At 36.0% G+C, this 15,553-nt stretch overlaps 1 protein-coding gene across 1 annotated transcript; it reads left to right on the top strand.

Moving 5' to 3' along the window:
- Positions 1-4,679: 4,679 nt before the first annotated feature.
- Positions 4,680-6,219, top strand: LOC119998154 (wall-associated receptor kinase-like 14). The gene is made up of 4 exons (XM_038845391.1): positions 4,680-4,772; positions 4,863-5,611; positions 5,818-5,892; positions 5,997-6,219. The coding sequence occupies exons 2-4, from the start codon at positions 4,882-4,884 to the stop codon at positions 6,110-6,112; spliced, it is 921 nt and encodes a 306-aa protein (XP_038701319.1). The 5' UTR covers positions 4,680-4,772; positions 4,863-4,881; the 3' UTR covers positions 6,113-6,219.
- Positions 6,220-15,553: the final 9,334 nt, after the last annotated feature.

The following is a 15,553-nucleotide window of genomic DNA, read 5'->3' on the forward strand; positions in this document are numbered from 1 at the left end:
ATTTTCTATAACGATCTCAGGATTTGGTATCTCAGTCATGGTATTCCTTTGTGGATGTGTGTTTTCAATGTTAGGAGATGGGCTATTAAGCTAGTTCTTATTTTGGGCCGGGTATTTCTTAACCTAGGTCCAACTCATTCCCCTAACAATTGGTAGGATTATGGGCCGATATAAGCCCAATTTTGTTCTAAATATGAATGAAAATATAGAAGATCTATATTAGATTTTGTTTTTGTATAAGATATGTAATCAACACATCTATTCAACCAATAGTTACCTCTTGGAAGGTAGTACTTTAGATATTTATATCAAACATGGAAATTTATGATAGGATAGACAAGACAGGTTTAATAGGGGTGGTAAAATTATGTTCGGTCTGCATGGTCGAATTTGTCAGATCCGAATTAAGAAGTTTGGAAATATGTTACATGTCTAAAATTCGGGTCAAAATAAAAAAATTTGTCTTGTTTAAAATCGGATATGAATCTAAATACATAAATTTTGTTCGGATTAAGTCATTATTCGATTTATTTGTCTGCATTTAAATCAATTTGGGTTTTGTAAATTAAATATGTCCAAAATTCAATCCGTATTAGAATATGAACATGTAACTATTTTGTAAAGACATGATGTCTAACCTAAAACCTTTTTTTTCTGCCACCCCTAAAGTTTAATCTAATGGTTATATAGAGACGGTTGGGTAGATTTCCAAACCAACTTGGTGCCCTACCACGGATCTCATTAAAAAGTATGAAGAGAGGATGGTTGCGAAGTTGACAAGCCAGAGGTAGGGGACCGTGGGGTGTAATTATCACGGCATATTTAATTTTAGGTCAAGAAAAAAATGTCTCTCCCGTCCTGCACTGCAAGTCTGCGAGGCTTTTCTTCTTAACTCGGAGAAATTGAACCCAAAGACAAAACCCATGTCCCTGTCGGCCATTCGGAGTACCGCGTAATAGCTTCGATTGAGCCAACGGTCAGGCAAACCAAATTGAAATTTGAAAGCAACCCGCTGTTGTTTTCACAAAAATCAAATTTAATTAAATGATTTATTTTATATATGTATTTAACTGTACCTGCCAGGTTTAGTATTTTCATGGATTAGGCTTCTCTAAATCATATGTGTGAGATTCTAGAAGTTATTTAGGATAAAATTGTATGGACTCGGAAGATAATTTTAGTTCGGTTTTCTATTTGGGGCAATACCCTTATAACCATGCGTTGATCGTTGAGCTTTGACACAATTTAGCCTATCATAAATTGAGAAATATCGTTTTCCTTTAAAATTAAAAAGGATTAGGCTTCGGGAGAAAAATTAAAATATCCTATTGTGAACACCCTATATTGAACGGAACTATAATTTAGTATTAAATTATATACATTGAATAATATGATGGGAATTGTCGTTTTTTTTTTTCATAAAAGAGGGGGAATGGGGATTTATTTTTATTTTTTTAATAATCTCGTATTTTTTATCTCAATAAAATTTTAAAATATTTAGATTATGTTCATCTCCATCCAATTTGATCAGTCTCAAACTAAGCAATGTTAATATTATGAAAAATATTATTTAATTTTTGAATTAATGGGATAAAATTGCGCATGAAATACATTTTGTGATGGACAATTTTCCACACATTATTATCAAAGGTTATGTGATTCTTGTTCAAGTTAGAAGAAAAGTCTACAACTCTGCCTCAAAGGTTGGGCTTTGATGGTCAACAGTTTTATCTGTCATGGCAAATGGGAATTATTATCAATATCACTATTGGATGATGTGTCCATGGCCCAATTCCTTTAACACTGGAGTATGATTCCACGTCGCTTAGATGTCGAAATTTAGTTAAGCATATAATTGAACTCAAATTATTTAACAGTATTTTGGGCTTAAACTAGTATGGATGGGTATCGAGTCTAGAAAAACCAAATCGTGCAAGCGTCGTTTCAAAAAAGACATTGTTTTTAGTGTCGAAATGATAGGGATCTCAGTAGTTTGTATCAAGTTATTCTAACTGTTAAGTTGTATGCATATGATTTCATGTAAGACATATGCAGTCCACGAATTCACTTAGATCTTGTGCTTCCAACTCAACAATTGAAATAACTTAAATGCCTACAGTTGAAATGTTTATCATTTTCGAATAATATCAGTCTCTAGAATTGATGTTGCGACTTGCTTTTTAGCAATATTATTCCTGTAAATCCCACGATCTCCTTTGTTGTGAAGGGTATTGCAAGTATACAATTCGCACAAGTAATAAAGTGATGAGATGAGAGGGACAGGAGGAATTTTAAGGAGGCCAGCGTTGTTTCTAAATGCGACGTGTAGCCCAATCAGAGCCATCGTCAAATGTCTCATTCCAGTCGAAGAGATTAGATTCGATTTCCTCCGCAAAAGTACTAGCATAAGGCTGCCGCCAGACAGCAATGAGAATCTGAGCAGGACGATACCTATTAAGATCACACATGTGGGGCCTGAAACGTTGCATGTAGTTATGATCTCTACAGCATGGAACATCAACAGTAGTATCGTTTCCATGAAAATGTATTGACAAGTAATTAAATACCGATTATGATTAAGTTCCATGCTATTTGTAGAATCGATTTGGTGTTTTGATTTACTACAAATGTAAAGCAAGAAGATTAAATGCTAGGACAAAGATGTAATTCAAGTGTTAAAAGCACTAGGGTATCTAATTTCACCGTCTTTTATCTGATTCAACTCCCTTGACTCCATATAACCCACTAATTACTATCTCTTGTTGATAATAGGTATCCCTAACCTCTTCGATGCTAGTTACAGCAAAAGTACCTCAATCCTTAACCCGTGTTATTCCTAACATTCGGATTGAAGAAATAAATACCTATTAAGATTTATGGATTAACCGTGTAGCGATTGCATAAGTCATACTCCTATATTCCTATGGTTAATGCAATATATGGTATCTATGGTGAGAAGCAAACTCTAAGCATCTTCTCTTGGTCTCAACCTAGGTAACATATCATTTGGGTAGTGATCAAGCTCCCAAAAACATTAAGCATACACATAAATACTCTACAAAGAATAGAAATCAAGAAATAAGAAATAAGAAAACCAAGTTCATTAAATCATCAAAGTCGAGTTATATTAGAATCCTAACAAGAGTATCTAACCACTTATGAAGTTCAAATAAATATCAATACAATGAATAAAAGCCATAATTGTAAGAATAAAAGAGAGACAGAAGAAACCCTATGAGATTCCTCTTCTTTCTGTCTTGATTTTGACTTTTGTTGTCCTCTTTTCCCCACTTTGTGGGAAATTGCAATTGCACAATAATTATGCAGTATCAATTCTGAATTGGACTAAAACAAATGTAAATGGATGCATAAAGTAAAACATCCTTTCCCTGCCATCTAATTTACGTTCCCTGCAAATTAAAAATACGGCTAAACCATATTCTCTGTCCTCGAAATTATACGCTTTTCTCGTTTATGTCATTAAAGTTTAAAATTCATCCCTTATATTCTTGATGTTTCAAAAAGTTTACAAATTTATTCCGTACATCACTTCCGACTATAAACTCGCCGGATTTTGAACATGTGGCAACTGCAGTACAAGTGGCATACATAATTTTGATAAAAAAAAAAGCCAAATCAATAAAACCAATTTATTTTTCTCAGAAAAAAACCAATTTATATTAAATTAATGGATTATACTTTTTAGATTTAAGAAAAAAATAATTTAATACCTTTTCTGTCCTTCCTCTCGTTCTTCCGATTTTTTTCTTCACCACCAAATCATCGACTCTATGTAATCTACCGCCCCACTTCCCTACGTTTTGCCATCTCTGACCTTAAAGTCTCTTCCCTCAACCTCATCTCATCATCTAAACTAATTTCCAACATAATCTCAACATCACAACCCAGATTTGAGCCACAAGAACGGAGTTCCATCATAGATTAAGCTCAAGACTAAAGTGAAAGGGGTTGTGGTTCAAGATCTAAAAATGGACTTTCTTTATGAAGTTCAACATTTGAGAGTCAAGATTCAAGATTTGAAAAATAGACTTTCTTTTACAAGGTTCAAGATCTAAGAGTCAAAATTCAAGATCTGGAACAGAATTTCTGAGGTTACAAACCAAATACAGGGGCTGTAATTCTTTTAAAAAAATCATGTTTAGTAGGTTAGAAAAGATAGAAAGATAAAGAATTGAGAGAAATAGACGAACTCAAAGGCAAACCCTGAAGCCTTGCCTTCATCTTCAGTATTGTGTGGCTTATGAATTCATTATTGTCAAAAGAATCGGTGCGTAGGTAAAGGCGAAAGTTCTGGAAGAAAATAAGAAAAATATTGATTTTTTATTTCTTAATTAATAAGGTTTTTTTTAAATTTTTTTTTAAAGCCTTTAATCAAATTTTCTGATGTGGCACATATTATAAATCTGAAAATGATGTGTACAAACCACGTATCCACTCCAGTTGCCAGATAAGCAATTTTCGGCTATCATTCATCAGCACAGTGATTTTGAGATATAAATGACTTGCTTTTTGAAACATTAAGGATATTTAGGATAAATTTTAAACTTTAAAGACAAAAACGAAAAAAACGTGGAACTTCGAGAGCAAAAAATATGGTTTACCCTTAAAAATACGGAAGTCTCTCAATGACTACTTGATTTCATTACTCATAAGGAGCTCTCCAGGTTTAAGCTTCACTGGGTTTCGTTCTTTTTCGAGGATTGAATTGGAGATTAGTTGAACCATTGAAGCCATTGAAGACAAGTTAAAGGGTATGAGAATTCTGTCTCTCTCTTTAACCTGTTCTATGTAAAGGTTCTGTTAATTGAATCTTCACCTTCTTCGGTTTTGTTTTTATGCAGAAGGTGATGCCTTTACAGAATGAGTCTTCGTCTCCAACCAACAATTTTCGTGCTCGTTATTTCTACTTTCTTGGTCACTTTAATCGGAGCTCATAACTGCAGTAACTCCTGTGGAACCGGAAAATCTGCTCAGTCTGTGCCATACCCATTTGGGTTCTCTTCTGGTTGCCCGATCCGATTGAACTGTAGCTCCGACACCGGCGCAGTCAAAATCGAAGAATTTGTTGTCCAGAACATTACCCCTAGCGGTATCCTAGTCGATCTCCCTCCGAAATGCGACCGACCCATCAACTCAATCAAGCCGCTTTTTGGTCGCAATTACGCTTTGGCATGGCAGAACAGTCTGCTTTTGCAAAATTGTATTGGTTCGCTTAATGGGTGTGTTATTCCGACGAGTATGATCAGTCGCCGATTCGACTTACAGAGCTGCGATTCTAATAAAAGCAACGTCATTAGCTGTGTCTCTCCGGAGGATAATAAGGGAATTGATGTATTGAGTTACGAGAACGTGAACAGGATTCAATGCACGGTCTTGTTCTCTTCGATTTCCTTTGACTTGGGGTACTCGCCCCAGTTTCAGAGGATTGAGTTGGGATGGTGGCTTAGTGGGTCGTGTTTTGCTGCTAATGATTGTGACCGAAATGCCGATTGCACGAACATTCAACTCCCCAATGCTAACGGGTACCGATGCCGGTGTAAACCAGGTTTTGAAGGTGATGGGTTCGTCGCCGGCGATGGTTGCCGGAAAAGTGAGTAAACTCTTAACATGACGACTCTTAACTATTTTGGTGTTTGAATGACCAATCATCATTAGACCTCCTGCATGTTTCCAAAACATGAAATTTAAAATTTTCTAGCTGTCAAAACATGTGATTTAGGTTTAGGATAGGAAACGACAGGTTTAATCTAATGATGGTCTTTGCTGATCTCTGTTACCTTTGATTTTGTCAAACAGTTGCAGATTGCAATCTTTCAAAGTATATGGCCGGCCGATGTAGAGGAAAAACGAGAGTTGGTGTTCTTGTTGGAGGTAGGTCTTTCTCTTTCACGTCTCGAAGATGAAAACAGATGTAATATTTGACTCATTTCCATGCATCTTTTTCTTCTGCATATTTTACATTGTTTTATTGTCAGGGATTGTAGCTGGAGCTGTGTTAATGGGTCTTCTGGCTATTGCATGTTGTGTAATCCGCCGTCGATCCACCTTGAAAGATCGACCAAGTGCAAAACGCTATATTGTTTTTGTATAAGGCTATCCACATCAGTTGCTGCAAATTGAAACGGAACTGTAATTTTAGAGTTTGTATTTTGTCTTGTAGTGGAAACTGAGTCACACATCTGTGACTGGATTGGAAACTGTAACTTGGTTGTTTGCTACAGTCACACGTTGGGCAGTCCGTGTAACTGTAGCAACCTCATGCCTTTATTTAATAAAAAAAATCAGTTCTCTCTCTCATCCTACACATACAACGAAACGGAAAAAACTCACTATTGGTCTTTAGTTGTTTTATGGTTGTTTATCTGCAACTCCTCTATAAATTGGACTCGTGTATTTTTGAGTGGGTAATGTTAGAATATTGGTCATATTAGAATACCTGAGTCAGCCACCTTTAAAACAACTTTATCAACTGGAAATACTTAGTCATTCATTAAACAATATTGATCATAGTGAGCAGATGAACCAATATTGGTCATATTAAAAAAAACATAGACAAGAACATCACAATCATAGTACATATGTATTCATTCTTTTGGTGATGATTCCAAAGTTGCTCGATAAGTATTAATATTAATATCAATTGATTATTATTTAATATAATAATATTTTATGTTATAATATGTTGTAAAATATATTAACTTTAAATTATTAAATGTGATTGTAGAAATGAATATTTAAATGATTTAGAGTGTGGTTTAGAGTGTCTGATGTGTGGATATACTTTTTGATAAACTGTAAATTTGTAAAAAGTGTGTAAAAACTGTATATTTAGAGTTTTTGTCAAGAGTGTAGCCTAAGATGTGTAATAGATTCTACCTAATTTAGTGATATTGTAATAGATCATAGACAGATTACATGCACAAATTAAACATCATATCGATCTATTGATCTAATACTTAGAAGGTTAGTTCATTAGCATATCCAACGGTAACAAAGAATGTAACATTTGATGTCTTGATAGTAATGTTAAAATCTAATTATCAAGTGTTAAAAACTAATTATCAAGTGTATGCGCTATAATAGTAGCACATTTTCCATCACTCAATAACACCAATTACCAATTGCTTTCCCTCGCTCTTGTCTCTCTTTCTCTCTCTTGGGTACACGTGACGAAATTTTAATGGTTTATGTGGGTCGAGCAAATATACTATTCACAACTTAAAGGGCATTCCAAATTTGGAGTGTCTCTAAAATCTCCATATGTTTTTTAGAAGTTATTTTCATCCATTGTGGAGCTCTAACACTCCAAAATCTCCATAAAGTGGTTTTCTAAAATCTCCATGTGTTTTCAAGAGACTATTTTCACTCATTGTGGAGCTCTAGCACTCCAAAATCTCCATAAAATGCACTTGAAAAAGTGTCCAGCATCTCCAATAGTGGCTACTCCAAATTCGTTTATACTTGTACAAACTCTCAATTTTCAAGTTTTTTAAACATTTTGTCCCACCGTGGTAAATATGTCAAGCACTTCAAAAGTTTTCATTTTCCTCACTCCTCTCTCTAGATTCATATACGGAGGTGTCAACAATGTGTGGCGTCCATTGTGTGGATCTTGTTTTGTTCACTATTTACCATTTAATAAACACTCCAAATATGGAGTGTCCAAAATCTCCGACCTTTTTTCAAGAGTCAAAACATTCCCATTTTGGGGGCATCAAATGCTAAATATATCAAGAAATTATCATTTGGTGTACTCCAAATTGCTCCTATTAAAGCATCCACAATGGGAAGTAGCGTACATGAGTTTACAGGGGCCCTGGGTGAGCTCTAGAAAAAGGGCTGTGTTTTCTTTTTTATTTATTTTAAAATCAAAAAATTTTCTTCTATTGATTTTTTAGTTAAAATATGTGGAGAATTGTTAGTTTTTAATTGATTTTTTGTGTTTGGATTAATATAAAATTAATATTTTTTTCAAAAATTTGGGGCCCTGGGGATTTGGAGGCCCGGGACGACCGCCCCTGTCGCCCCACCCCAGGGCCGCCACTGACAATGGGCACACTTGTGCCCACACTCCAAACACCTCAATTCTTGTTTCACTATCTATTTAACAAGTGTTACATTTCAATGTTACATCCACAATGGACACTTGAACCAACACTTCATACTCTCTCTCTTCCCCTCTGACCGGACCTCTATTTTGAGGTCCTAATACTATCTAATTAGGAGGTTCTAGTGCTTATAGTAATTTATTTGTGTTTAAATAAAGTAATTTTACCCTTATACATGTTTCCCGTTGGTTCTGCAGGAAATCGGGCTTAAATGACTGAATTGGGCAAGTTGGAGCACTTTTTGGCCACTTTTTGCTGTGAGGTGTCGGGACTTAGATTATGAAGATATTCTTGAAGACTACAAGCTCCAACGGTACACTAATCTATGGCCGAGATTGAATTGTTTTATGAATGGATTAGATTACAACAAGACTTGAAGGGTTAAGATGATCATTTAAAGGTGAATCCAATGGTTGTGCATAAGACAACATTCTTGCTTGCAATTTTTGACTTAAAAGAAGATCTTACTTGATTTTTGGAGTCAAAGATGGCTGCAAGTTGCTACACATTTAAAAGGAAATTGTTGGAGATACCAATGCCAAGATTTGGTGCAAGTTTGATCAAATGGTCAAAGATGACAAAATTGTTGGAGATACCAAGGTCAAGATTTGGTGCAAGTTTAATCAAATGGTCAAAGATGGCTGCAAGTGCACATGACAACTCAAATCTTGCAAAGCTAGACTTGGAAAATAATGCAAGTGCAACGGCTACATATTGCAAGGTTGAGATTTAAGGAATTATTCATTCACTTCTCCAACATGAAGCCACCATAGGAGTAGTGTATATCTAGTTTCTCTCTCTAAGTTTTCTTTATTGTTTTTGGTGCTTTCTCTTGATTTTGTATAAACTCTGATTTAGATGACAATAGATTGGATGTTTATTGCAACAATCATGAGTGGGTAGTTCTCTTCTCTAGTTTCTAATCCCGAAAGGTGGATGCAAGGTTTCGATTACTCAAGGTATGCTCAAAGGGTCGTAGTTTCGATCCTTCTCTTTTAATTTCGTGATAGTTGTGTGATTGGATATATGAGAATGACATATTTGATTGTATTCTTGGATTGTCTAGTCTAGGGATTGCATCTAATGTGTTAGATTGAGAATTGTTAAACTCATTGCATGATTTCCTTAATTAATTGAGTTTTCCATTGCATAGCTATTAATTATGTGTATTGATGATGGGGTTTTGGGTTAATTTAGGAATGTGCATGGGAGAGTTATGGTTAATTGATCTTTGAGTGTGAAACTAGGGTGTTAGCCAAGCCGAGCCCCAAGGGGGAACATTAATCCATAATATTAGGTGCTTATCCCTTTGCGTTCATCGTAGATTAAGAGACCCGATGGCCTACATGTATGAATTGAAGTCTTATATCCCAATTCTCTTTGCATATGCATGATTGATAGTATCACACAATGCATTGTGTATGGTTGTGTGTGTTTGCAATGATACCTTGAGTATGAGAACCGAGTAACCACCGGGACGGATTAGAGACTAGGTTTTTAATTAATTGTTTTAAATCCAATTTGTGCTTACTTTGATTACAAAATCGCTCATGCTACCGAGTCATTCGGCCCATTTCTTTTACTTGCTTTAATTTGATATTCATTGTGTTTGTTAGTGTTAGCTAGTCATTTGCATATCATTCACTTCAAATTTGCATTGCTTCCTCGTGGATCGATACCGGACTCACCGGTTTATTACTTGACGATACCCTACACTTGGGGTAAGTACACACACACACTTTGCTGTCGGTCAAGTTTTTGGCGCCGTTGCCGGGGAAGTGAGTGTCAAAGACGGAGCTGGGTGGCTTGTAGATGCTAGTTTTATGCTATTAAACGTCATCAAATAAGGAAGGAGCACGGTCACGCTTCAAGGGTAACTTCGTTCCTCCCTTTTACTTGCTTTCTAGTGTAGTTGAATTAGTATAGTTGCTGAAAAAAAAAAAAAAAAAAAAAAAAAATTTGTGAGGAGAACTTGGCGGATGGGGCTAACTTAGATTCCTGTGGGCGATGGATGCCACCTTGTTTGCTGCTTGGTAGTGATACGTTGTTTAAGAGAGCTTTTTGCATTTTTATTTTTATCACTACTTGCTACATCTTGGTGTGTTATTGTTCCTAAGGTTGATTGTTGCTCTATTCCTATCCTTGCTCTTGTTCTTGCTTAATATTGTTCTTGGTTGTTCATTAATTGAAAAAAAAAATAATAAATAAAAAAAAAATCTTGTGTTACTTGACGTGGTTGATTGCTACTTTTGTGTGTTACTTGCTATTGTTACTTGCCATCATGTCTCAACCTAGAGATAATGTTAGTGGGCATGGGTCTAATAGAGATGGGATAAGTGGTGATATAAATGTGAGTGATGCGGGGAGTGTACGTGGGGGTGATATGAATCTTGATGCATTGCGTCGTCTTTTGCAACATGTGAATATTGATGAGTTGATGAATCCGGTGCAAGGGCAAGATGTCCAAATTGGCAATGCCCAAAATTTGCAAAATGTTCAAGTTGAGCATGCTTTGCAAAATGCACCTCAACCACTTCAACAAGACAATGCGGCGCAATTTGCCCCACAAAATGTCCACCCACCTATGTATTATCAAATGCCACAAGTGCCACAATATGCTCCCTTCGGACAAAATTTATATGCACCTCCTCCTTTTGACTACATTCATGCACATGAGTACCAACCCTTTAGGCAAGCACAATCTTCACACCAATGTATAGCTCCACCATCTTACCAACCATGCACCCCACCCCAAGAGAGATCACTTGAGGATACGCTTCAAATATTCATGGAAGCTCAATTGGAGGTTAATCAAAGGAGATTTGAATTTCGTGAGCAAACCAATAGAGCCTTGGAAGATTTAAGAAGCCAATTGACAAAGATCACTCAAACATTAGAATTTCAATTCGAAACTTCAAGTGAGGGGTTGGATGTGCAAGAACAAGAACAACCCATCATTACCTCAGGGAGTGGGATAGTAATTGACAATACCATGACTCCTAAGGTAAGTGAGGATGAGAAATTAGTGGAAGACGTGGGTGGTGAGGTGAAAAATGTTGTAGTTGGAGATAAATCATGTCGAGACAAGGACAATTATCAAGTTGAAAAGGTTGAGGAAAAGAGCGAAGAGAAGAGAAATGAAGAGAAAGAGGAGAACAAAGTGAGACCAAAAGGGAATGAGTTACACCTTGGGAGGGCAATTGAGTACATCCCTAAGCTTTATATTCACTCTCATGTTGAGGACAAATTAAAGTTGACACTTGCACATGATTCAATTGAGGTTGTACTAGCATTGGTTGAGAAAGGTAGTAAACTTTTGATTGAGGGAGATGCTATGAAAGGAGTTTTGAAATCCTTAACTATTTACGGTGTGGGATTTTTATCCTCTCTTTTAGGAGCTTTAGAGCCTTCCCCACTCAAAGTTGAATCATACCAAGTGCATCCTCAAAAACCAAAAAAAATACCTTTACCAAGTGGATTTAAAAAGTCCTCTAAATGCTACTTTGCACAGAAATTTTTTACAGAAATTAAAAAAGTATGGCGTCCCAAATCCCAATTACAATTTTTTCCATGTGAGTTTCGGGAAAAAGGGACCGAATCATGCGTGGTCCGTCATGTTCCTCAACATGGGAGTAGTGATTATGAGGATGTTCTTGGGATCTCAAGGATCCCAATTCTCCCATGTGTCATGGTTAGACTCCACCCTTGTACCATAGTATGGTTGTGATTAGTTTTGATTTGATTTCAATTTTGGTGTGTTTTTGTATGTTCACAATGCATCTCACAATTTGTTCTTGCCTTGTTTTTCATTCTTGACATTGGGGACAATGTCTCATTTAAGTTGGGGGGTGAGTGAATTGTGAATTCATTGTGAAACTTGCTTTATTTTGGTGTGCTTTTGTGAATATCAAAAATTTGAAAATTTTGAAAAAAAATAAAAATAAAAATAAAAATAAAAATAAAAAGTCTTGTTGTGTCATGCTTGGATAGTGTGGTTGGTATTAACTTTTTCAGGATATGCTTCGTTTCTCATGATTCCGACCACTTTTGAAGAGTATGGTATGATTTCCTACCCTCTATCCTATTGTGTTGTGCTTTGTTGTTCATACATGCTAGATGGACTTTAGGAGGGGATGGGTAGACGCTTTTGAGATTCACTACCAATTTGAACGTTAATTTATTATTCTTGTTCAAACGTGCAAGTGTAGAGTAGGTTTCTTGGTTTCTTTTGTGAAGTTGATACATGCAATTGAGTGGGATAATTGTAATCAATCTTTCTTTGGATGATTGGGACCTAGTTTGATATAAAATTGTGTAGTTAAGCAGACATCTTGGCATTGAAGCATTTGTATGACTGCGTTTTTTGGATTCTTTTGTCTGAAAAATTACCTTTTTACCCTTCTCATTCTTTTGAACCATTCTTCATTGATATACATTGGGTTTTGGGTGATGCTCTTCATTGATATTCATTTGACATCCTATGAGCGTGTTCTTCAATAGCTTTGCAAATACTATATTTGATTACTGAGAAGTGTGATTTTTGTATTTGCCACTTGCTTATGAACTTAGGATTGAAGGATTCACTAGGTTGAGAGATTTGAGTTTAGCCTATTCATTTGTGAGTGATTATAAGCCCCAAATTTCTTTAAGCCTCTTGATTTCACTTACATGCCTTGTGTGAGCTATTTTCTATTTCCCATCTTTGGTTGCAAGGTTGAGTAGGAGCTTGAAAAATAAATCGGTAGTGATATTACCCCTCCTTATTATGAGAAAAAAAAATTATGAGGGTTGTTGTATAAATGATGTTATATTCAAAAAAAAAAAAAAAAAAAAAGGGTGTATGCAATAAAGTTAATCCTTTGTGTGTAAAGGATGAGAAGTGTTTGAATTTGTGGTACAATGGAAGGGGTGACAAAATGAGAATTTAGCTCACATGTTTGAACTTAACCTTGCAACTTGTTACCTAGATTCAAATTCTTCCTACCTTGTCCCATGACCACATTACAACCCAGTTAACCTTTTGATGAATTTGATCCAAGGTAAGCAAGTGAGTTGGTGAATGCATTAGTTGCTCTTGTAGGTGATTTCTTTCTCAAAGCTATGCCCATCCAAAATTATCTTTCATAAACACATACATTTAATTCAATTGTGTAAGTCATTCACTTAGCACAATGATTTCATGTTTTTGTGTACATTTGGGATTGGGAATTTATGAACACCAAAAGGGTCCATAACAAGGTTTTGCTTGTGTGAATGTGTTGAGTTGTCTAGTTTGATTGCTAGTTTGATTGCACATATATTTTTCATAGTATAAAATGTTCTTGGTCATTTTTAAGGGGATTGAGATTGATTTTCCAAAGAGTTTGCATGTTTTCGACTAGCGGGGGAATTGGGGGATTAGCTCTATTTCTTGCATGTGAGAACTTAAGAATAATTTATGGTGCTTTCAAAGTAATAGTGGATCCCTTGGTAAGTGTTTGTGGGTATCGCTCTGATAAGCCCTCACGAGACTACAACTCGTCCACTAGGGTGACCTAGGGGTTTAAAGGCTTGTTGCATGCGCTAAATGCAACCGTGATGCCTACGTCAGTGAGTTAGGATTTTATTTAGCAAATTTTAGTTTTAGAAGTGTTTGCATTGCTAGGGACTAGCAACGTCTAAGTTGGGGGGTGTGACCGGACCTCTATTTTGAGGTCCTAATACTATCTAATTAGGAGGTTCTAGTGCTTATAGTAATTTATTTGTGTTTAAATAAAGTAATTTTACCCTTATACATGTTTCCCGTTGGTTCTGCAGGAAATCGGGCTTAAATGACTGAATTGGGCAAGTTGGAGCACTTTTTGGCCACTTTTTGCTGTGAGGTGTCGGGACTTAGATTATGAAGATATTCTTGAAGACTACAAGCTCCAACGGTACACTAATCTATGGCCGAGATTGAATTGTTTTATGAATGGATTAGATTACAACAAGACTTGAAGGGTTAAGATGATCATTTAAAGGTGAATCCAATGGTTGTGCATAAGACAACATTCTTGCTTGCAATTTTTGACTTAAAAGAAGATCTTACTTGATTTTTGGAGTCAAAGATGGCTGCAAGTTGCTACACATTTAAAAGGAAATTGTTGGAGATACCAATGCCAAGATTTGGTGCAAGTTTGATCAAATGGTCAAAGATGACAAAATTGTTGGAGATACCAAGGTCAAGATTTGGTGCAAGTTTAATCAAATGGTCAAAGATGGCTGCAAGTGCACATGACAACTCAAATCTTGCAAAGCTAGACTTGGAAAATAATGCAAGTGCAACGGCTACATATTGCAAGGTTGAGATTTAAGGAATTATTCATTCACTTCTCCAACATGAAGCCACCATAGGAGTAGTGTATATCTAGTTTCTCTCTCTAAGTTTTCTTTATTGTTTTTGGTGCTTTCTCTTGATTTTGTATAAACTCTGATTTAGATGACAATAGATTGGATGTTTATTGCAACAATCATGAGTGGGTAGTTCTCTTCTCTAGTTTCTAATCCCGAAAGGTGGATGCAAGGTTTCGATTACTCAAGGTATGCTCAAAGGGTCGTAGTTTCGATCCTTCTCTTTTAATTTCGTGATAGTTGTGTGATTGGATATATGAGAATGACATATTTGATTGTATTCTTGGATTGTCTAGTCTAGGGATTGCATCTAATGTGTTAGATTGAGAATTGTTAAACTCATTGCATGATTTCCTTAATTAATTGAGTTTTCCATTGCATAGCTATTAATTATGTGTATTGATGATGGGGTTTTGGGTTAATTTAGGAATGTGCATGGGAGAGTTATGGTTAATTGATCTTTGAGTGTGAAACTAGGGTGTTAGCCAAGCCGAGCCCCAAGGGGGAACATTAATCCATAATATTAGGTGCTTATCCCTTTGCGTTCATCGTAGATTAAGAGACCCGATGGCCTACATGTATGAATTGAAGTCTTATATCCCAATTCTCTTTGCATATGCATGATTGATAGTATCACACAATGCATTGTGTATGGTTGTGTGTGTTTGCAATGATACCTTGAGTATGAGAACCGAGTAACCACCGGGACGGATTAGAGACTAGGTTTTTAATTAATTGTTTTAAATCCAATTTGTGCTTACTTTGATTACAAAATCGCTCATGCTACCGAGTCATTCGGCCCATTTCTTTTACTTGCTTTAATTTGATATTCATTGTGTTTGTTAGTGTTAGCTAGTCATTTGCATATCATTCACTTCAAATTTGCATTGCTTCCTCGTGGATCGATACCGGACTCACCGGTTTATTACTTGACGATACCCTACACTTGGGGTAAGTACACACACACACTTTGCTGTCGGTCAAGTTTTTGGCGCCGTTGCCGGGGAAGTGAGTGTCAAAGACGGAGCTGGGTGGCTTGTAGATGCTAGTTTTAT

This window comes from Tripterygium wilfordii, chromosome 1 (assembly GCF_013401445.1).
Source record: "Tripterygium wilfordii isolate XIE 37 chromosome 1, ASM1340144v1, whole genome shotgun sequence".
In the NCBI taxonomy this organism is placed as follows: Eukaryota; Viridiplantae; Streptophyta; class Magnoliopsida; order Celastrales; family Celastraceae; genus Tripterygium; species Tripterygium wilfordii.